This window comes from Cygnus atratus, chromosome 4, assembly GCF_013377495.2.
Source record: "Cygnus atratus isolate AKBS03 ecotype Queensland, Australia chromosome 4, CAtr_DNAZoo_HiC_assembly, whole genome shotgun sequence".
In the NCBI taxonomy this organism is placed as follows: Eukaryota; Metazoa; Chordata; class Aves; order Anseriformes; family Anatidae; genus Cygnus; species Cygnus atratus.
In genome coordinates this window covers 13398294-13421390 of record NC_066365.1, presented here as the reverse complement: position 1 = coordinate 13421390, position 23097 = coordinate 13398294, and the positions used below count along the sequence as shown (strand labels likewise).

General features: G+C 43.5%; 1 protein-coding gene across 1 annotated transcript in view; it reads right to left on the bottom strand.

The window, feature by feature from the left end:
• ADGRL3 (adhesion G protein-coupled receptor L3) overlaps positions 1-23097 on the bottom strand; it is a 526793-nt gene that overhangs the window by 94970 nt on the left and 408726 nt on the right. The window contains exons 8-9 of the mRNA XM_035542902.2: positions 6536-6841; positions 4248-4351 (exon numbers count right to left, since the gene is read on the bottom strand). Coding sequence (XP_035398795.1) covers positions 4248-4351; positions 6536-6841 — 410 coding nt within the window. The remainder of the gene's footprint in view (positions 1-4247; positions 4352-6535; positions 6842-23097) is intronic.

The window sequence follows — 23097 nt, the reverse complement described above, 5'->3', positions numbered from 1 at the left end:
CAAGAGGATGCATTTAAGTAATATTCCTTGGGAACTTCCCTTCTGTAAAGCACCTCTCCACAGCTTCCCCTTCATTATTGCTGCACGGAAGACAAGCTTCTTATTAGTTATTTCTTCCCAAAAGTGCAGTACTCTTTAAATCAAACACTAAACACAGTCACCACCATCCGCAGGAAGCAGGAACAATCTTACAAGGTTCCTTGAGGGTCAGGCTGTCGCTGCAAGGCAGGCAAGAAGTAGAGAAAAAAAGGTACAAATAACTGAGTTTTCTGCTGGTAGGCTGAAGAAAAATAAATGAAGTAAAAATAATACATCTCTTTTTGACTTGACACTATTTTTTTTTCATTTTCTATCTTGATTGTGAAAAAAATTAAGATTAAAAATAAAGAGGATTGTGGGATAAAAGAAAACATTCTGTTCAAACTAAATTTAATTTCTGGTAGTTTTGGGTGGTTTTTAGCCTTTTGCAAATTGGTTAAATCTGGTCTTAGAATGCTAATTTGAAGGAGAGAGAATGTGTTTCCTGCCAAAAATCTAAGCACACAAAACCATACTTTTCTAGCTCTGTCAAAAAATGCTCCCCTCCTCATTTGAGCATGCTGGCAGGATTCAGTCCAGATTTACAAATGAGCACTGGCACACCTGAAACCATGCTGTGCAACCCTCGCTAACATTTTTCTAGTTTATACCACTGTCTCTCGTATTCTTACGACTGAAAAGACTGTGAAGTAATGGTTGTTGGGTAGGGCATGTTTTCTTGCCTGCTTCATATACTCCAAGGAAGAGAAATAGCGAGTTTTGTCTGGAAAGACTAACAACAAGCCTTCTGCGGCGTGCTTGCTGTTTCATCCCTACCTTTCTCAGAAGAAAATGACTGAAGAAGAGGACAGTAGAATAAAAATGAGGGAAATTGCAGAGAAGACGACTTTAAGGAAGAAAAATCATAGGTAGTAAGAAAGATGCCGGGTACAGGAGCAAACGTGCTGAAACATCAGCAGGCATAATGGCAAAAATATTTTCCTGCAGCCTGGGGCCGACAGCGGTACAAAAAAACATGAAAAGATGGTATGAAAGATTGAACTAGGATTTTTAAAAATAGTGGCATACAGATGGACCAGTCAGCTTTAAAGGCCACGGAGCTGATGTCATTTTCTGGAGGGACAAACATCTGACAGGTTTCATCAGGACTCACCAGCTGCCAGTAGGGCCAAAACAGGGGCTGCGGGACAACTTCTGACACTGCAAAGACTTCATGGCCATTTTGTTTCCTTGGCAGAGGTTTCATTATGCACATGCATTCACACAATAGGGTCAGAGCATATCTACCATCCTTCTCTTTTTTTCTGAAGAAAGTGTCACTCCAGCTAACTTCCAAATCCAATTAATGTCCAATTAATATCTGAGAGCTGTAGCACCTGCTGCACCAAGTACATTACAGTGCTCTCAACACAGTCAAAAGCACCCTGGATGCAGGATTTCATGGTGGTGTCGCCAAGGCTGTAACTTCACCCTCAGGCCTGGACACAATGAGGTGGTGATATCCTCCACAAAACCCCACTCTTTCTGTCATACATGGCCAAGCAGATCCACGAGGCGTGATGAATGGACTTTGAGCAGTAGGGTTTATCTGCTCATTCTGCCTGTGTCATCTGAGATGCTTGAGAGCACCGCATGTGGCTTTTCAGGCATTCCTGGAGGACACTGCACTTCTTATTATCCTACAAAAAAAGTTATCCTCTCTTTCAGAGCCTCAAAGCTGGGCTTAGTGGGAGGACCCTCCACTGAAAGTCACAGTGAGGAAAAGACATCTTCACGCATCTTGCACAGTATGCAAAGGCCAGTACTGATGGAAGTAAGAGATAAAACAAACAGGCTAAGGCTGAACATATGACCTCATGATTAGGGCGATGCAATGTATCCAAGCTGACCTTTTTGCTTCCTTTTACTGCTTGACTCTGGAAGTAACCCACACAGAAGTGCATAATTCAAAAGCGCTGGCAAGTTTATTCTCCTGCTCAAGTACTAGGGCATAGTAGGCACCAACAATAAAGTTAAAGTAAATGTCAGGGGGGCAATGAATTGCTGAAGCAGACATTTGTTCTGATCTTCCATCAAGCACGATAACTCTAATGGAAGCTAATAGAGGGTTGTAAAACCTAATACCGTGACGCAAGCAGGCAAACACCCAGCGTACGGTTTGAGCAGAGCAGGAGAAAGAACAGAAGTAATAATCCTTACTTCGCTATAGAGATGTGAATGCAAGCATGGCATTCCCCTACCATCCCTACCATCCCTACCAAGGGAATTGTCCTGTCCAGACTGGGGATGCGTAAATCCAGTGCCCAATTTATGAATAAATCAGTCTCCAACTCTAAGGCCAGTGATGATTTCCAACCTCTTTACTCAGGCAGGCACACCAAGTGGTTATTGGTTATTTCATAAGTAATTTAAAATTCTGTTTGCTGTAAGAATTACTGAACAAAAACCCCAACACAAGCCTCTAGGTAAGCCTGCCATGGCTTTCCTCTCAGAAGTCACTCCTGGAAAGGCTTGAGGCAGATCTCCATAGTGGCTGGGCCACACGGTCCCAAGTTCCCAGAAGATTCCCACACAGGCACTAAAACATTAGATCCAGAGCTGTTTGGCAGATCCCCCTAGTCTTTTCATTGACTGGTGAAAGGTCCCCAAAGCTGAACGTAGCTAAATTTCTCCAGAAAAACAATATCCTCCTACCCTTCCCCCTCAATAAATAAATAAATAAAATCATTCCCTGTTGTGGCCTGCTCAGCATTTCTGAAAACCTGGCTCTTCAATTTTAGCCTCTTTTGAAAGCACGTAACAAATTAAATGTGCCTCATTTGTTAGGCAAATGATAGCTGTGGTTTCAAATAAAATAAGCCTAACCTTGATGGAAATTTCATCAGTGCAGGCTATTATTTCCCTCTGCTAATGGCTAACGGCCTAGTCATCTTCACCGAGCAGCAAGAGGTCTCCCAGCTGCCTGGGTGAATTATGGCTAGAGTAAGTAATATTAACCCCTCCAGGATAAGTACGTGGGTCATAAAACAAGAGTTGCACAGCTGCTAATGGCAGCAAAGGCAGTCTTTATTAATCAGCTAGCCTTAGCATATGACAGGAGAGCTGCCCAACCTCCTGTGTGGGACAAAAGCACCGGGAAGGACCAGGGGCTTCATAATGGCTGTGCTGTACCACAGCAGCCCCACATTAATTGATGTCTCCCCCTGTTTTTGGGGAGGTATGGGTATAAATACAGACGAAGTTGATTGGGGGTAGTCAGTCACAGATTGCCGAGCCTCAAATAAGATGGGGGACGGGGAGGAGAAAGACAGACAGCCCCATCTGTAGGGTCATCCCATCCTGTTCACCAGTGAGCACAAGCTCTCCCAGAGCGCAGCACGGCTAGCCTGCAGTACTGGGAATCTCTTGCTCCAGCTAAAGGAGTGAATAAATCCACACAAATTGCTATAATAAGGATTCAGCCCACAGACTCTATGGCGTAAACACACATCTGGTCTCTGTTTGTAATGAAATCAGCTGAAAGCACCACTGTGCATTAATAACAAAAATGTTCAACATATTGCTACCAAATAAGCTCTGCTTGTCTTGAACTTCCATTGTCACGTTAATGCACTTTTAACACTGATAAATGATGAAATGCTACAAAACATTCATCAAGGGACTTAAAAGTCAAAAGATATGCATTACTGCAGCATTGTTTTCTATTCCACCACTCCTTTTACAATTTGGGAAGAAGTTAAAAACGGAAAGTCAGTAGCGCAATACAAACGTTTCATACTGAGCCTGCCTTTCTTTGGTAAAGATTTCTCAGCTACAGGGTTTATCCTGTGCTTGCATGGCAAGAGAAAATCCTTAGGGATGCATGAAAGGGAAAGTTTCCTTTTGCATTAAGTCGGCACTTTCCATATGTCCATCTGCCTCCTCCCCTCTCTTCCTCCTTTTCTTGCCACAAACAAGAACTATCATTCATTCCAGTTTAATTCCACTCTCCAGCCCCTTTCCTTTTCCTTCCCTCACCCTCTTTACTTTAATTTCCATCACATTTTTACAGTTTTTTTTTTCTCCGTGCAATACTTAGCTACTACACACGGCTCATGCTTTAAGCGTGATTGTTGGTGACTTTGGGGCCTCTGCCGTGGAAACAACCAGGGAGCTGAGGAAGGTCACTGCACAGACTTGGCGTGGTCAACATGTGGAGAAAGTTTTACCTTCTGAGTGATGTGGTTGATCCAGGGAGAAGAGCAGTTGCTGAGGTCTGGTCCTTGGGGCTCCCAGATCCCATCTGGTGCAAGACACCGGAAAGTTGCAACACCTGGAACAGGAAAGGCACCGTGTTCAGTATTATCAGCTGAATTTCCCCCACAGGACTCCATCTCACAGGCTTCATGTCATACCAGCTGAAACATCATGCAAAGCCTGGGAGCTTACTAGTGCTTAGGACCTCAGTAGGATGCCTCTGACTAGTCTCAGTGCTCTAATCTCCCATCACCTTATTGCTTAGGGCTCTAAGGCATAAAAGACTAATGAAGTAGAGCAGGGATATCATTTCCATTTCACCTAACGGAGACTATGGACAGACGTCTTTGCCTCAGGCCTGACAGGAAAGCTCCCAGGGAGTAAGAAACTGAAGTTGGATCTCAACCACTGAGCCAGCATCCCAAGTGCTGGGCTGGCCGTTCTGCCTGCTCTGTCCCGCTGTTGGTGCCTCAGTATCAGACCCCGAGCTTTGACTTCCTTGCCCCCCACTGCTTTATGAAGGTTTTACTGCTCTGAATCATCATTAAACCATTTGGGTGGAACCACGCAAAAGTTTAAATGCTAAAAAGCTAAGATGTAATGCTGGGCTTTACCATCCACCCCTGACCATTAAGAAGGACTTTAGAGGAAAGTTTTGTTTGGCAAATACCTCCCAGATCCCTGCTGCAAAAGACAGTAAAGAGTCTCTGGCCCTTCCAGACAAAGAGAATCGCATCCAAAATGATGCAGTTAAAGAACTTTAAAAAGCAAGAAAGCCAGTACATAGATTAAAGACTCTGCATCCTATAAAGTGCTCTACCCTGCAGAGCTAAACTTTTCAACGGGGGAGTGAATTACATACTAGGTCTGATAGTAGCGCCGATTAAAAACAGTGAGGGTTTGCTGATGCTTTCAAAGGGAGTGGGAAGAGGCCCACTGCTAATATACCATGGCTTTTAACAAATCACATGAATCACTGAAATTAGAGACTGGAAAGGCTTATTGCCTACACCAGACCATCCCCTGTCAACAAGTTGGGTTTGTTCTTTTTTTTTTTCTTAGCTATTTCCATCCAATCCTTTGCTCTTCTGCTTAGAAAATAGCTCCCTGCATCCAGCCTTCATTTTCCCTTTTTACCATTTCTTTCCCTTTTCACAGCTTCAGTTCAGACTACCCTTTCCTCTCTCTGGGAACCACGTGATACCTTTTGCACACCTAATTTTACCAAGCGGCGCTGAGAAAGACGGTAAAAATGTTTTTTACCTACTCTCACCATTGATGTCTTTCCATGCCTCTCATACTTGACGTACATTTTATCAGCCTGACTTCACTGAATGCAAGAGAGTCAGAATTTGTATACACAGGTGTGAATGGCTCTCCAGGGCAATAGAGTGAAGAATTAATAGAGCCTCCTCTGCAAGCCAGATCCCTCCAGCCCTTATTTTCAGGCAATTTCCTCCACCTTCCGATTTCTTCTTGGCAAGCTGGTTCTCAGGTCTGGACACCAAGACTAGCTTGAAAAATAAACTCTTTCTCAAAAACTGCATTTGTTAAAATACAGTAAACTAAACCATATGTCAAAGCCCATTATTCAGTCCACTGTGTTTTAATTTGGAGAGAAAATCTCCAAAAGCAACCTTTCGGGAGAAAACAACTGAGGGAAGAGTAGAAGAAAAGCAACAAAACCCAATAAACCATAAACCATTTTGAAAGAGGTGGCTTTGTTTTCTCCCTGCTTTCCCTGTTGATTTCACCGGATGCTGGCTGCAGTTTGAAAAATCACTCATGGTGGTTCAGGAGTACTATCTGGGAACACCTGTGCTTGGAAAGGCCAGCCACTGCCTTTGAAATGCAAACAGCGAAGCAGAGAGCTTCATCAAGATGTATGTTTTGTTGATTTTTTTTTTTTAGCCGAATAAGTGAAGTGTCAGCCATCAACACACCAGTCAGTGAGCCCAGAAGCTACAAATACAGCCAGAGTAGGGATAATGGGCATACTGTATACAGCTTGTGGAGGCAGGATTTCTTACAACACATCAAGCTCAACCCCAAAAGGTTATTAGCTTCTCCTTTCCTTCAGCCAGAGCTTGGGATGCCAAAGATCCTGCACAATGTGCTCAGCACATTGAGGCTTCAGCCAGGCCAGCTGTCTGCCATACTTCTCCAAGGTAGTATAGACCTGACAAAGGGCAGCAGCGTAATCCACTGATGAAAATGTGTATGCCACAGGGGCCTGTGGTCAGGCCACCTCTTGACTTACCTATCGAGCCCATGGGACACGGTTGCTTTGCCACCTGCCCCTGCCGGGTACGAGACCACATAATATCACGAGCTTCCATGGGGTCGCAGCTCTCTGCACCCACTGGGGGCAGCTGGGAGGAGGCAGGCGGCAGGTGTGTGGTCATTTCGTCAGGGACGTCAGCCATGGGCGACGGCGTGCTGGTGCTCCTGTTCCTCCTGCCCAAGGCGGAGGTGGTGGTGGGGCGGCCAGTGCTGCTGGTGGCCATCCGCGGCGTGGTGCTGGCAGTGGTGCTCCCCGGGCCCAGTGCCCCTGACGTGGATACTCCTGAAACAAAGCCAAAGCTGGTTAAAGAGAGGGAGGAAAAAAGGCAGATGGAGTGGATTCAGTCCCGAGGATGTCCCCTCTGCCTACCACTCAAAGCAGCCTGCAGGGTGTAGCAGGAGCTACAGCTAGCGTGGTGCTTGCTGCCTTTAAGAGAGATGCTCAAACTCACAGTTAGGGAAGCACACAGGGGGGTAATGACCACTGGAGCACATCTGATTTTCCAAAAGCACTAGCATCTGATGAAAATAAAGCAGCATTTTATGCCCTCCCCATTTTTCTTTCTGGCATTTTAATGTACAATCTTATTTTCCATCTTTTAGGGAGCACCTAGCACAGAAGTGCTTTTAATTTTTTAGTGTTTCTGAAGACCCAGCTGGTTTGGACAAGAAAACATTTTCCATGGTATAATAAAAAAAAAAAAACAACCTGCACCACAAACCCATCCCCCCCAAAATGAAGCACACCGAGGGATGAATACAAGGGTGCTCTCTGAAGCAAGTCCCTCATTTTCTCTCTCGTGTCTTGCTGCCTCATCCCAACAGCAGTGCTCAGCTCAAGCTGATGGCCACGCAGCAGGCACAAAAGCACACATCAGCCCAGCCAAATCCTCAAGAGTTTAATCCTCAAAAGGCTATTTCACTTACAACTAATGGTGGGCAGTCATGCAGCAAGAGGTGGCGAACTTCTTTTAGAAATGCATTAACCCATCCCACATCCTGCCAGAGCTGCGCTAAGTGTGGTAAATATTGAATGATGTCCACCTTCTAATTACCTTGTTTTGCCTCCTGTTTAGACTGAGTTTTTTGCACTGACTGCAGCTTCATGTGTCTTCTTTGTGGCTTGACCTGAAATCTCAGGTCTGGAAGCCGAGGCTGGCTACCTCCACCACCCCCGCCATGCCCCGAAGTGCAGAGGCTTGTGCAGAAGTCTGCTTTTCCCCCGTTCCAAAGATAAGCATCCTCCTGCTTCTCTCGACATAACGCTTCTACTCTAGTCAATAAGAGATGTTCACAACTGTCCCACCAATCCCCCCAGCAGTACAGACACAACGAGCCAAGGAGGACTTGTCTGTTACCAGTCCCTCTTAAATTCCCATGCCACATCTCCCTAATGTCTCTTCCAGCACCCAAAAATCTTTCAATGCGATGGTTGTACCATGTCCAGCAACAGGAATTTGAGTTTCTACATTAAAGACAGCCACATGTGAATGCCAGCCTAGCCAGAAATTAAAATTAAATGCAAGAATCACCCTTTCACCCCAAGGAGCAGCCTGGTAACAATTCAGCTGCGTGAGCAGGCTCAGACTGCAACCTCCTGAGAGCCAAGACTTTCCTTTCTTTGAGGACTGGTGAAGCAGACCACTTTCAGTATTAATGTAATATTCGTTATTAATGTATAATGATATTGCTGTCACTGGAGTTCAGGTAAACGTTCATTCAAGTCAACCTATTTAAAGCACAGAGATGACTGCCTTTAGTGTGGAACAGGAGATCTTCCATCCTGAAAGCCTTTTTTTTTTTTTTTTTGTAATTTAAGTAATTACCTTGTGCCAAACCATGGTGCTGTGAGCAGTTCCCATGCCCCAGCATAATCAATAATGTGGCAGCTGAAGCGCACGCTTGCTTTGGGTTTAGATAATTTCAATCCAAGCCTGAGAAACCCTTTCTGCAAAATTTAAAACTTAAGTCAGAAGCATCATAAACACAGCTTTCTGAGGCATCAGTGCTTTTGTTCCAGAAAATGTTCCACTTACAAATACCAGCTCCGTGATTTCTAGGAAAACTAGATTATCTTCTCCCCCAGCCTCCAAAAAGGTGAGCAACAGTGCTCACCTTTATACTGGGATATAGGTTAAGCAACGTGATCCAAAACCTAGTCTCCCACCTGAGCCAAGAGGTCGGTGGACAGCAGGACTTCAGGGATCTACTTTTTTTTTTTTTTTTTTTTTTTTGCTGCTATTGTAGTATATCAGATGCCTTTGCATCAATTCCTTGCTCTTTGTATTTCTCCCCCTGTTAACATCGGTCATTTGTGGCTCAGCCCCCAGCCTTTGCACAAGTTCCCTTGTTTTTAACTTTGCAGGGAGGCACTTCACTCAGATACAGGCCAGCAATGCTCACAGGGACTTTGACTGATTTGGGTTAAGGGCCTTGACTGGAGACTCTACAAGCTGTGGTTGTCAGCACGGGAGGCTGTGGTTTCTGCATGTGCACTTGCACACACACACATGGGATGCTCAAAGTTTGGGGAAATGTCGACATTTCAGCAATCACAGAACTCACTGATCAGACTTTCCAGCCTTCTCATGCCACCTCCCTTCCACTAAGAGCCTTGGGTTTGAACGAATTCCAAAAAATACAAAGCCAAATTCTGCAGACATTGACAGATATCTCCTAGGTCCCGCTCAAAGCTGTGCTACATCACGAAGCGGCACATGATTTCCATCTGATGTTGCAGGGAGGACAGAAATTTGTAGAGAACAAAAATTGTCTGTTTTTACCACGGCAGGTCTTGCCATGAGTACATATTTTATGTCTTCATAATAACAATCAGACTGATAAATAACAACCTGCAGCTCTTCTCCCATTTAGTCATGCAGTAAGAAGTTACTTTCCATTTGCAAAATGAGCTACACCATACACTACAGGCACAGAAGTACCAAGTAGAAATAGCGGATGCAGTTTTAAGGGCAAAACTGGTAAAACACCCTTAAAATCATTCTTAGAGTCATTTGCAAGCAGATAGAAACAAATTTCCAGCAGCCAACAGAGAAGAGTAATTACTAGCTGAAACTTAAAAGACAACTTTTTTTTTCTGTAAAAGTTCCTGAAAATGAGTTGTATTGAGCCCTAATTAGGCCATGGAAGAGGCAGCAAAGTGCCTAGGCACCCAGGAGCTCCCCTTGACCTGCTCGCAGGGGTACTGCATTTCTGAGCCTAGTTTTCACTGATGATTATTGAATATCTTGTGGCATGTTGCTTCTGGAATAGTCCTGGCAAGTTTACTGTGTCAGCTATGCACAAGGGACTTACTGGTATTTTCCTTCAGCCATTAAAAAAAAAAAAAAGGTTTTATCTTTCAACGCCCCTTGGCATTGGTGCCAAAATCTCTTTGAGGGCTTGTTCTTCTAATTTTTTCCTTCTTCAGCTGGGCTTTCTCTCTGTAAAAATACACATCTCTGCCATTTACATAGCATACATTATAAAAAGATACAAAAGAGTCGACCTGAAGTGGTCTAATGGAGTGAGATGGATGGGATAGCACTGGGTTCAGCTCAGAGGTCTGGTTATTCAACAGCTCAACTTGGTAACGAGCCCCAGTGAGCATGACGAACGCACTAACACCACCCGGTTTCAGAGGCCCCGCCACTTGCTGATGTTGCTCACACAACTATGTGCTTTAAAACGAAGTTAATTGGTTAGAAGGGAAGGAACAAGAGATCAGCATCATTTACATATAAATGATTCTCAAATCCAAGCAAAACCACGCAAAGACTGCAACCTGTGCAAAATTACCTAAGCGCAGACCAGAGATCAAACCTCCAGATTATCTCAGGCTGCCAACAAACTGCAATTTTTTAACTTGGAGAAAACCAGCACTGCTTGAGGTCACGTTAATAGAAGAACTCTTCCTAAAATACTTCGTAGTAAAGTCCTTGCCTATAGACAAGTGGTGACCTTTAAAAATCATCCACACTGTTACAAATAGGAATGTATAGTCTCGATTATTTTAATTTTACTGCTTGCTTTCACCATGTTTTGCCATATCAAGAGTTTAAAAACATGTTTTAGGCAAGAATCGGTTTTTACTCCTACACTCAAATCCCAAACATTCATGAGACTTTACAAAACTCGATCCCACGAAGCACTGCCCCCAGCACAGTGCTGGGACAGGTATTTTCACAGTGCTCCTAAGAAAGCAAAGTGTGGTTGTGGAAACATCTCTTTCCCAGAAACACCCCAAAGTGATACTTCTCTTTTTTCTCCCCTGCGCTATCCAGAGAGCTGGCACTAAGAGCAGAAGACTAAGTTTTGCCATCAGTCAGACCAGAGTGGCAGCTATAAAAAAAAGCATTTCCAGTTCCACAGGGGAGTAATTGCAATTCCCAGAGGAACCTCTCTCTATTCCCTGCACATTTACTGGCGAGAAAAAGAAATGGCCTATCTTTTCCCCTCTTTCCTTTTTCCTGTACACAGAACTCAGCCTCCTGGTGGAGGAATTTTGTGTGGCCAGGGGAAAATCATGGAAGGAATTTTCTCAGAGGAAAAAAAAAATCTCTCTATATAAACGAAGTTCTCTTTCTTTTCTCTCTCCGTTTCCTTCTTTTCTTCTTTCCTGGCCTAAAATGACAAGCACACAACCAACCAGCACTTCATATTGGCCACTAGGAAAATCCAGCACAGATGTCTTGCTTTCTACTCTGTTCACATCTTCCTGGTGCTCCCAGCCATGGGTGACTGGTCTTTGAATAGTGTTTTCCTATCACAAAAGATTGTGCAAAGCAGTCTTGATTGCAGGCAAGAGTATTTGCCATCACTACCAAGCTTCCTTTTTTCTGTTTTTTTTTTTTTTTTTTTTCTCTTTTTGCACCGAAGTATCCAGCCTATAACCAGCTCATGTAGTTGGAAGGAGAGACCACACTTGACATTTCGTGAGCAAGGTCCAAGCAAGCCCTGATGACTTCACTCTCCTGCGGGTTTTGCATTCCCCAGCCTGACGCTGGAGCAGATGTGTTGGGGCACCGGTGGCCAAGAGCCCCCGCTTGCTCCCTGCGCTGCACATGGTGCATGCCAAGCCACTCGCTGGCAGCTCTCAAGTAACTGAGGTACAACTAATCCAAGGGGTTCAACTTTTGGGGGAGGATAAAGCAATCCAGCTACCCTCTTGAGCACGTCCAGGCTGTGTTCACAATTATTTATGCACGTTAACTGCTGCACAAAGACAAACGTAGCATGGCTGATTTCTGAAAGGCTGCACAAACCACAAAACCTGAATGTCTCCCATCTCCTTTAACTAATTTTGTCCTTGTATTTGGCAAATGCATCATTTGCTTACATCAGTCCACTTCTTTTTTTCATTTCTTCTTCTGAACAATGGTGCAAATTGTATTTAAATAGCAATAAGAAGACTTAGGCATGTCTTGAAAGAAGAAGCCCAAACCTAATGCAGTTGGAGGATTATATCACAGCTGTTTTTCCCTTCCCTGGCACATAAATGCATCTCCTGGGAATTAGTTTTCTACAGGCATTTTCAAACGCACTTCAGAATATTTTCTGAAAGTCACTAGAAAAAAAATATTATTTGAAAATAAATATAGTCCCATTTTTTTCCACACACTGGTGTTCTGCAATGTTACACCAAGCCCATGCCTCAGAACACATCACCCGGCAAAACCATCTCAGACTGGATGTCCAGTGGAAGACCAAAGGCCACACGTCAGTGCCACGCAGGAGCTGCAGCATGAAGAATCAACAACGCCAGATTAGCCTGAAATTATGTACAGCTCCTTTCATGTGTTTGACAGAAAATATGAATTTATTGTTATTGCAAGTGAAGGCCAAGCAGGCTTCACATCAAATGTCTGAACAGCTCTCACCTGCACTCACACACACAGTGAACAGCTTGTGTAAGCTAGGCCAGAATCATATGTGAACATAAAAGTTCACACACTGTTGTGTGTGAACAACTTCAGAGGGTTCTTTTTTTTTTTTTTTGGTTGTTGGAGTTTCATTGACTGCGACTGATGAAAAGCTCACAAAAACTATTTGTGGGAAGAAAGATTAGATATATGATGGTCCTAAAGTGTTCAGCATGTCATGTCGTCTTGTACAACATGACTTCATGTAGTCCTGGACCCTGGGAAAGTTGTATAAAGTATGAGTGCATACTTACAGATACATAGTTCTTTTTTTCCTCACCTTTACCTAACATCTGAGATAGCAGAAAGGAGAGAAGAAAGGTGCGTTTCTGCATCTGAGAGAAGAAAGGTCCATTTCGCTGTGGACTGCTGCCAAGTGGAAACATCCTTTCTGGATTTTTTTTTCCTACCTCACCTAGCAGGGGACCGTGATTTGTGCTCAAGGCTACTCTGCCCACATGTAACAACTCTGCTGAGCCTGGATGGATGCTGCGATGGATATGGGCCAGATGTTGAGTGAGTTCCCAGCACTAGGGAGAAACTTTCTGCTGTGGTCCAAGATCTGGTGAAAACTCAGCTGTTTCTCTGCACTCAAGCTGGAATCACTTAACACACTTTTTTTTTTTTTTTCCTCTGGATCTCCATTTGAGAGCTTAAAATTAACCCAAAAGACAAAGAACGAGAACTCGAGTGTGCAAAATTTTCACAACAGGTTCAAATCCAGTCAATCTGCCCAAACTCATCCCTTCTCACTGCACCGCAAATATCAGCAAGGAAAATTAAAAGCAACCACCACATGGGACCAATTTCCAACAGGCAAAAACCCATCTCTGTCCAAGCCCTTTTGAATCAAAACTTCACATTTCTGACAGTGATCAACTGCTCACTACATACACCGAATTGGTATGGAAAGGTCAAGTTTTGTGGAAAGCGGTCTAGTTATTATTGTAAAAATTCCACATTTTGCCTGAAAAAAAAAAATGAATCCAAACAACTAACCTTTTTTTTCTTTTTTGGTGAGGTATCCACTTTTATGAGTCTCCTCCCTCCCAGGAAAGTGTGTGTGGGTTGGGGGTGAGTGCTTAATATCATTCTGGCTCCCAGCAGCTCTTGGTGTCAGATCCCCAGTTTAGTTGTCATTTGAGTAAAATAAGCTACTTTTCATTTTCTTCTTTCTCTTGGACCCATTCTTATCCAAGGAATTATGGGATCCTGCTTAAAATGAATAACTTCAGAGACATCAGATAACATTTTACCTGTCACTGGCAGGGGGCTAGAGCACAGCAGCATACCTAGTAAGGACAGGAAATTCAGCGCTACAGCACATGAGCATCGGCTGCTGTCTCCACCACGGTCCTCTTCTGTCAGTCTCAGTGGCCAAAGACAGTACTTAAAGTCTTAGCCCTGTTTTTCTACCCAGGATCTCTGTCAAATCCACCTTTGCAAATCTCTCATACCCTTCAGTCCACATCCAGTGAGGGCACTGATGCCGTATTGCTATTTCCAGACTTTGCAACTGATTCTGATTCAACCAGGAAGAAATTTAACTGGACCGTCATGTATAAGACATAAAAAACTAGCATTTTTTTCAACATCGTTCTGCAATGCTTTTAGAAACCTTGATGAACTATGCCCATAGGATGCCTGGTAAACAGGAAAAGATTACAGAAGAGCGGATCTAATAGACAGTACATCAGGATTTATTACAAATGGACTAATCAAATAGGTTTGAGAGTTCAGTTCAAGAGCTATTTTTAGGCAATCTAGCTTTATATCGCTCTAGTTCTCAAAACCACTGTCAGATATGGTTGCTTTTATTTTGAATTCATGGACTTTAACATATAAAATCTGACTACTATTTTTTTATAATCCACATGCTATTTCATACAGGGGGAAAAAAGCACAAAATCCCTTTTTAAGGGCACACCAGCTGCATATTATTACTGAATGTATGGAGTGAACTTCTAACCTCCACAACAATCTCTGTCCCCTGGCATGATTTACATCCATCAGAGCCAGTGGTGCAGATCTTATGTACTGTCTTTCAACCTGAATCCTTCAAACTCTATTAAAGAGAAACCCAGTAGGAATTCCCCCGTATCCCATTGTTAGAGGAATCGCTTTTGATTTCAATAGCAGGTGCTGTCAGTTTTTCATTCAGACCATGCTAGAGCACAGACACGTGAGCACTGTGCTTACAGCTTCAGGAGTTTCACTGGAGGCTGACATTTTAAGTTTTTTTTTTTTTCTTTTTAATTAAACCATGTATATGTTTTATTTGTGCGAGCTGAAATGCATCTTTAGATTTCTATGCAAAACAAGCACATGTGTAGCTGCTAAGGGGGAAAATAATTTTTCCTGTCCATTTGGCGACGGATGTAACTTTATCTTTTGTATATTTCCTGCTTTTTACCTACACGTCTTTAATCAAAGAACTTGCAAGCCTTCTGCAGAGTCAGTGCCAGATGGAGCCAGTCCTTCTCCAGCAGTTCTCCACCTCTGCATTTGCAATGAATGGAAGCAAGTGCAAGAGCCCTAAAATGACTATTCATGCCCCAGCATTTTCTGACCTACCCAATCAACACGACAAGTGCTTCCAGGTGCCAACGGCACTCAGCTTATATTGCTGTCTGAAATGTTTCTTCAGTGCAAGCTCAGGCACAACTTTAATACGAGCAAACTATCATCTTCAAGTAGTCTCTGCTCATCTGTGTGTGTAATATCTCCAATCTCGATGCTAGGCCGCAAGATGGCCAATTGCATTCAGATAAATACCTTGGACTCCTTTAAACATATCATAATCTGCCTGTGAAATGGCTGGATAGTTACTTTCCAATTTGTGAAATGGTTCAAAGACTGTAAATAAAAAAGAAATTGGACAGCTTTCAAAAGTACAGATTAGAGTTTTCAATTCTCAGTGATACAGTGCTTCCCAGCTACACCCCTGTGATCTCCGTATTAATATTTAAAACCTGATTGTGTTGTGCTCTTATCTTGAACAAGAGAGCAGAGTACGACCAAACCCAAGCAGACGATGTGCTGAAACAACAAGATAGCAACTCCCCAGCCCTGCAACACGCACTTGTGCGAGAGGCATGGGTGGAGAGGTGGGTGGGAGCCTTCTGGCCTCCCTTCCTCCCATCTGATTTGGCATATTAAAATTACAAAGGCTGCTTTTTGCATTTACTGGGCATCTCCCCTTACACTATGTGCACCATCCCTCAATCCCAGCTGCTCTGAGGCTCGGGATTTGAGTCTCTCAGGTTTGTACGTCATTGTTGAGCATCCAAATGCGCCCTGATGCCCAGCGTTTTAAGTGCAAACATACTCCGTGGGTAGGCTGGTCAACTGAAATAAAGAAAAAAATAAAAAAGGGAAATAGAATCCCAAAATACAAAAGGTAGATTTAGGGCTGCTTATGCCCTTCTTCATCTAGCCAATTTTAGGACTGACTTTGTCAGTCCTAAATGAACAGGAAGGCTGAAAGCTGGGACTGCCATCTATACAGTAAATGCTAAACCCATACCGCACTTCTAGCATCCTCTGGAGCAAGGGGAATGATAAACCTGCCAGCAAAAGCTCACCTTTTGTCTTTCACCAAAACTGTCTATTTTCTCCTCCTGCTACAACCCACTGTTTATTTCAAACCTTATTCAGAAAAACCAAATCCTTCTCCAAAGCTGCCAAGTGATTTTTCTCTACAGGGGAATTGCTCTGCTCAGTCTCTGACTGCATTGGCTTCTATGTTACTTATTTATTCCATTTATTCTTGCTCCTGCAAGAAAAACAGCCTGAGCTCTGAGGAGAGCTGATTATTCAAACTAGCAGGAATAGGGAAATGCTGAGAAAGGCTGTCTTGTCTTGTCCTTCAAGTATGCTCTCATGCACCTCAGTGTGGATGTGGGGTGAAGACCTCTACTGTAAATGACTGCTCCTGAAGAGAGGGTAGGGACGGCCTCAGCTTCTCAGCCACATCTCATTTTGCATTTTATAGTGCAGATTAGGTCAATCCTTTCACCAGACTTTCCAGTTTACCATACAGCCCTGGCAGGACAGATAGAAGAAAGGGAGGGAACAAGCTAGCGCTAAACAGAAAAAAATGTTTCATAAAACCAAATTCTAAGAAGCTGACAAAACTCCATTGTGAGAATATCAATATTCAGCTGCTTTAAGAAATAAAGCAGTTTCCCTGACAAACCGTAATACTGTTTAGCTCCTTTCCAAAACTCTTTATTGCTTATGTAGAAACGTCAATATTTTGTAAAGCTCACTTCTAATAGCTGTATTCATGTTGGCTCAGGGATCTGCCTAAACAATGCTTAACTAGAGGACTGATATCTAAATTTGTTTTATAGATATCTGGTGTTCTGCGGAGGGCTTTAACAATGAAAGAGCCATTAATATTATGAAAAACACATTTGCTTTGGCGAAGCAGATTTATAACAAATAATCAAATTGTGCAATACGGGGAGTTTTAAGTTGAAGCAAACTGGGTAACATTTTCATACGAGCATTTGGCACTTAAAGACACAGGCAAAAAAGTACACTATCAAAACCACACTGATGTCCTACCAAGGCTGACACACAAGCATCCCTTACCTGTATTGTGGGAGTATTTTTGTTGAGAGAGGACATTGGGGTGCAGGTAGTGATGCTGAATATGCAGTAATTTGCCCCAGCATCATTTTAAGGAGATGCAGAGATCTCCAGCCTGAAGACTCTGGTGCTGAAGTCATTGTCATGGCTAGTCATCTCTGTTGAAAAGTCACACTGCAAAGCTGAGAGGTTGTAAGGACCAGCATCCAGCTTCAAAGAAGGAGGTTTATCCCTACTTGTTTGACTCAACACCACCAAGGGCTGCCAAGTCTCATCAAGTCAGCTCTGGCCAAAGTGCAGTTTCAAACTCTAACTAGAGGGGGTTGATAACAAGGTGACAATACTTAAGAACAAGGTGGAAAAGTCTTCAACACTGATTTCTAGCTTTACACCTCTCGGCTTTCAGATTATTCTTGCTAATGGCTAGTTCAGACCAGCACACTGCAATGTAAGTTTAGTATTTGTTCTTGTGAAGAGGATGAATATACCCATTGGCCTTGTGGGGCTTTGAATTGGTCCCACAGAAAAGACAGACATCAAAAACCTACCGGAAAGTGAATAGCGGTGTTGAAGTGCACCGTATTTTAGGACAAAGCCATATTCCTGCCTCCCCAGGTTTGGCACCTGGTTTTGCACACAAAGTGCAAAGAAAAAAGTGCTAAAGATTAGGCACCCAGAGGAATTACTGGTCCAAACCAGAGCACAAAATACACAGAGGAACATTAAGATGCTGCTGTGTTAAAGAGGAGATTTTCAATAATGTACTCTTGACCTGGAAGCCTAAACTGCACCTGATCTACCTGGGCTACCAACAAAGGTGTTGTGGATTCCTCCAAGCAGCAGCAGAATAAAAAGTTGGAACTGGTAAAGAAAAGCAGGTAGGACAACACAGGAATGAGAAAAGTAAATGATAGCCTTTAGAGATTTTTAAAACGTGTAAACTCATTGCCATTGTGTAATATATATGCCAGTAGAATTAAGTGCCTGAGTGCAAAGCAAAATGTGATACTTTGAGCAAAAGAATCATGTCTCTCGTAGGGGAAAAAAGCAGATTCATATATTCAACGTGATAAAAGAGGAGATGGGAGAGAGAGAGAGAGAAAAGGAAGTCTGACCTGGTCTAATGCACATATCTTAAAAATATAACTACTGTCTAGTTAAATGTGAACGCATTTTTATGTGATTAAAAGACTCAAAAGCATAACAGAAAACCAGGAAAAGAAAGAAAAAAAATAAGTAGCCAAGCAATTTGTATCAGATTCTGAAATACAGCAGAGACTCTTTGTTCAGATATTACTGTAAGTATAGGATAAAACTACTGACACAATACAGAGCTAGAGAGCTGCTGTATTCCTCTAGCACAAAGGCTAAAGCTCATTTTATAGCTCTCGCAGGCAACATAAAATAAATACACCAATCTAGACTGTGATTATTATCCCCCTCCACCTTCAGCATCAAATACTGAAATATTTTTGTTTTGTAAATATTTCACATCAGACCATTTAGTGCATGTGTTGGGACCTGTAATGCTATTAGCCTTGAGCCTTTCACATTCCATGCATGCATCGAGACGTCTTGTCAATTCATGGGGAAGAAGTATATTAGTTTTTCGAGTCATTGTAGTGCTTTAAAGGTACTAAAACCTCAAAATCCCTAATATTTTACATTATCCAGGCAGAACTCTCATTTTATAATAATGCTAACCCAAAATCTAGCTCACTTATGTCATCAAAAGCAACTCTTCTTCCATTATCTTAAATGTAAATGAGAAAAAGCATACAGCTGAAGCAGACAGAATAATTTATAACACGAGGAAATCTGTCAGGCCAGGAATGCTAAAAACAGAGCATAATACTGAACTCATTTGGAAATAAATGAAATAACTGAATTTCGAATATGCTGGTCAGGCTTGAGATGGCAAGGGAGCAAGAAGGTCACCTGTGATAGACCCTCTGGTCAGCACTAAGCAAGACAACAAATGTTTAAATCTTCTAAATTAAAAAAAATAAATAAATAAAAAATAAGAGTAGAGCCTGACTGACCATTGATCTGAAACACAGAGATTCTTGGCATGCCAACCTGGAGCCACTCAGCAAAATGGAAATTACAAGTGTAAGTACTGCAGCAGCAACTGGCTTGCCCATTCTGTTCAACTACCACAGGGATTGATTCAGTTCAGAAAAAACACATGACTTTACTTGAAGAGAGAGAAAGAGACAAAGAGGTTTTGATTTAAGAATCTGAATCAGCCAGCCAATGGACAGGAAAAAGTAGCAACCAAAAGCCCAGGATCTGAGGTGTTCTTTGGAGGTGCCTCACTACATCGATGACAACAGGAGCTTACAACATACGGGTTCCTGCAATGCCATCACCTTCACCACACTAAAATCTCCATGCCTGAGACTGCAAGTGCCTCAACTATTTGCTCACCTTTCTTTAGATGGTGCTGGGGAGGGCATAAACCTTTCCATGGATGACCAGAAAATCCCAAATTTCATCCAGGGTGGATGATGATCACAGACTGGTGGGCAGAGGCAGGGCAAAACTCAACCCAAACCAGACAACTGGCTGTCCTTATTCCCTTCTCCTGCAGAGGACATCATCCGCCATAGTCCACAAGCCGCTCCTGGGAGGTGCTGAGATGTGCCAGGGATTACAGTAAAGCAAGGAGGGCAAGGAATGCTTTGGTCCCCCTGTGTTACAGTATGAGGAAATTGCTAGCTAATGCAATAGAAAGACCCCTTCTCTCGCTCCAGGCTATTCCCCAAAGACTCTCCCTGTGAAAAGTCCAAGGCTCAGACAAGGTATGGGACCGAATGGACCACTTTTCCCATCTGTGCCAAGCCTGGCATGTCCACAGTACATTTCTGAGTACAACATACAACTCTCTAATCCTCTTGGCAGCAGTCACTTGCACAAGGTCAGTCCCCCTGGCCTACAAGATGTTTTTCCAAATTAAACTCTTATTTTCCCTTATTAAACTTCATATTTGAGCTAAAACAGCGACACTGATTCAGTTAAACCACCGCCGTCTTCAGCTTTCGTCGAGAGCAGAGTGCACAGAAATCTCATAGACTCTGAGATGCCTGGGCGAACAGGCTCCAACGAAGCAATGGGTTGTCACAAAGGGAGATGCGACTTTATTTCTGCAACGTGCATCATTTCCAGCTCCGGGGGCAACAATGTGAAATTATGCATCCTGAGACATTTCATGTTCAGTAATAGCAAGGTGCTGCATCCCGTACTGAAGAGATCCAAGAGCATGTCTAAGAGCAGCCTGCCCAGCGTGCTCAAAGCCACCCATACCTCTCAGGGCACGGTGACCCAACATTTATTTGTCACACGGGGCTTTCAGCCCACTGCAAGCTGCTGCTCTCAGTGGAGACAGGGATGCGTGTCCCTGAGAGGAGCTGGTATTCACCGCTGTTCACCACCACTGAGGGAAAGAGGTGGACATAAGGAAAAAACTCACCTCCTGGTCCAGCCAGCTTTTAGAGATGAGCAAGCACCCACCGGATAACAAATCTGATTAATCAGCTTTGGTTGAATACGCTCTAATAGAAAGGAAATGTTAAGCGTGTGCAAAGAAAGCCAAATAAAACACATAAGGAAGGAGCTGGGTCTAAAAGCAGGTATTAGATTTCTTTTCTCTGTTACACTCTGAGCAAATATTGTTCAAGGATGTTTGACAACCTGTTTGCCAGCTGAAGCGTGCAGCATTCTGATAACAATATAACAGAAAATTATGTGTCCGCTTCTGTCAAGCCGAGGCAAGTCCAAGCTGTGCTGTTTGCCTACATGAAAAACAAAACCACGGAAGAACTGACCTGGGACAGCGTGAGCGTATTGAAGGAGAAGGGACAGTGCTGGGGAGCAAGGGAAAGAGGGAGCCAAGTGTGTAAAATGAAAACCACGTGCCAGGGCCAACTCAGCTTAACGATTCCTTCCTTGTGCAATTAATGTGAAGTTGACCCTTTTTAGGTGGCATGTTTTCCTTTTTGTACTATTGAAATCTTAAAGCCCAGCCTGGCTGGATGAAAGCAGTATGAGCTAGCCAGTGTCGCTGAACATTTTTTTCTTTGGAGACAATTTCTCTGCAGGGATCCTCCAAGTGGGAAATGCGGTGTTAGATTGCCTTCATCAGCCAAGAGAAACACTGTGCCGGCGAGGCTGAGCCCTCGCAGATGATAGGATTCCTGCTGAAACTTCAGGCTGACATTCAGAAATCCCCCAATCTCCCTCTTACCCAGATTTCTCTCCCTGCATGCTGAATAAAACTTCATTCATGTGAAACCTGCATTACAGCTCTCTGGGCACGGCGCTGGCTTGCCTCCACCAAAGGGGAACTTAAATCACTATTTTTAGCTCTTTTTCTTATCCCAGGTCAGTTCCAAAACTTACCCCTGCATGCCTCACCTGTCATTGCCTACGAACCACTTCTCCATCTGCCCCTTGAGTAACAAGTTGCACCTTCCAGCTTTATTTCTCCATTGTTTTCCATCTCCTTTGACTTCCCAGAAGAGCTCCTACTGGCAGACGCATCCCGACCTGCAGCTTTCCTCAGCCTCACGCCCAGATCTCAGCTATTTCCTTAACTCCAAAACCAAGGATACTCCCAATGCCAACATGTTTGGATGTCTCCTTGACCTTGATGTCTGTCCCCTCCTAAGCCACAATTTAATTGCACAGTCCAGTAGCCACAATTTAGCACCCTAACTGTTGCCAGGTCCCCCCCTCGCCTGTTTGCAGACTCGCAGGGAGTGCTAAGGCTTGGCTGCTTTGATAGAGCACCGAGTTTTAAAAATTGCCCTGCTTTCCCTTAGGGGCAGAAGGGTTCCTGTGCAGAAGGGGAACATATATGGCCTTTCTGCCCAGGGCTGCAGATCCCCAGATCTCAAATTCTCCCGACAAACCTCTTCATATTCCAGGTAGGGCTCTAATGAACCGAGGGAAGCCCACCTGAGTACCAAGGGCAAATGACGCTTATAACATCCCAGGCATTTTGCTAACATTTATCATCAGCTTTCCTTCTTCAAAACCCAACACAGCAGGATACAGGGAGGGGAGAAAAAAAGCCTGCTTTCTGGCTGATGTGCTACATCCCAGTGGTATTATTTGCTGAATTACCACTTTGGAGAGCCATCACCAGAAGGGCAGTGCTGAAGTCTGATTGCAAGGTGGAAACAACATTCATTTTCCCACCCTCAGAACCACCAGATGAGCTACCTGCGTTTGTGTGTGTGTTTATATTTCTGTATATACTCTTTTTTTTTTTTCCTCCACAAAACAAATTACAATTAGAGTTAACTGCGTCTGATCAAACAGCGCATGAAAAAGGATGTGACAGAAGATTTTCACTCAAAACACCTGTCTGTGTAACTGGTATCCTTTAAAAGTTTTGTTGTGTGTGTTGTTTTTTTTTTTTTTAAAGACAAGCTAAACCATAACTGATATTCATAAAGACCTTTGTGATTCAAGCTTCCTTAAGGTAGGTGTGTGAGGTAGGCAAAGACATATTTTTGCCCATAATAACTGAGCTTACAAAAAAAAGTAAATTACAAGATACTTAATCCTCTAACAACCAAGCTTGAAGCCGAAGGCATCTTTCATAGGCCAGAATGCATTTTGTAGAACAAAACTTCCCAACATAACACACGTGTCAGTGAAATCTCCCTTGCTGCATGCCTCCCCGGCCACTCTGCCATGCAGCACAATGGGACCACAATGAAGCTCTGCTTAAACCTTCCTTCTGGCAGGGCATCCTCACTTTTGTCTTTGAAATATGGGCTCGCTTCACACTGTCCTTGGTGGCCAAGGTGAGGTGAGCTGCAGCAGATGCGCAGCTGGCACGTTGCAGACAAGAGTGATGTGAGGCAATGATTTCAGGAGCACGGCCCGTCATTTGGGCCCTCTGAGGGAGACATGGAGAAGGATTTGTCTTAATGCCTGCCTGCGGAGAAGGTTTAGGTTGCAGTTAGAGCAGCTGGAAATTTATTCCAGCCCAGCGATGCTGGAGGTGGCA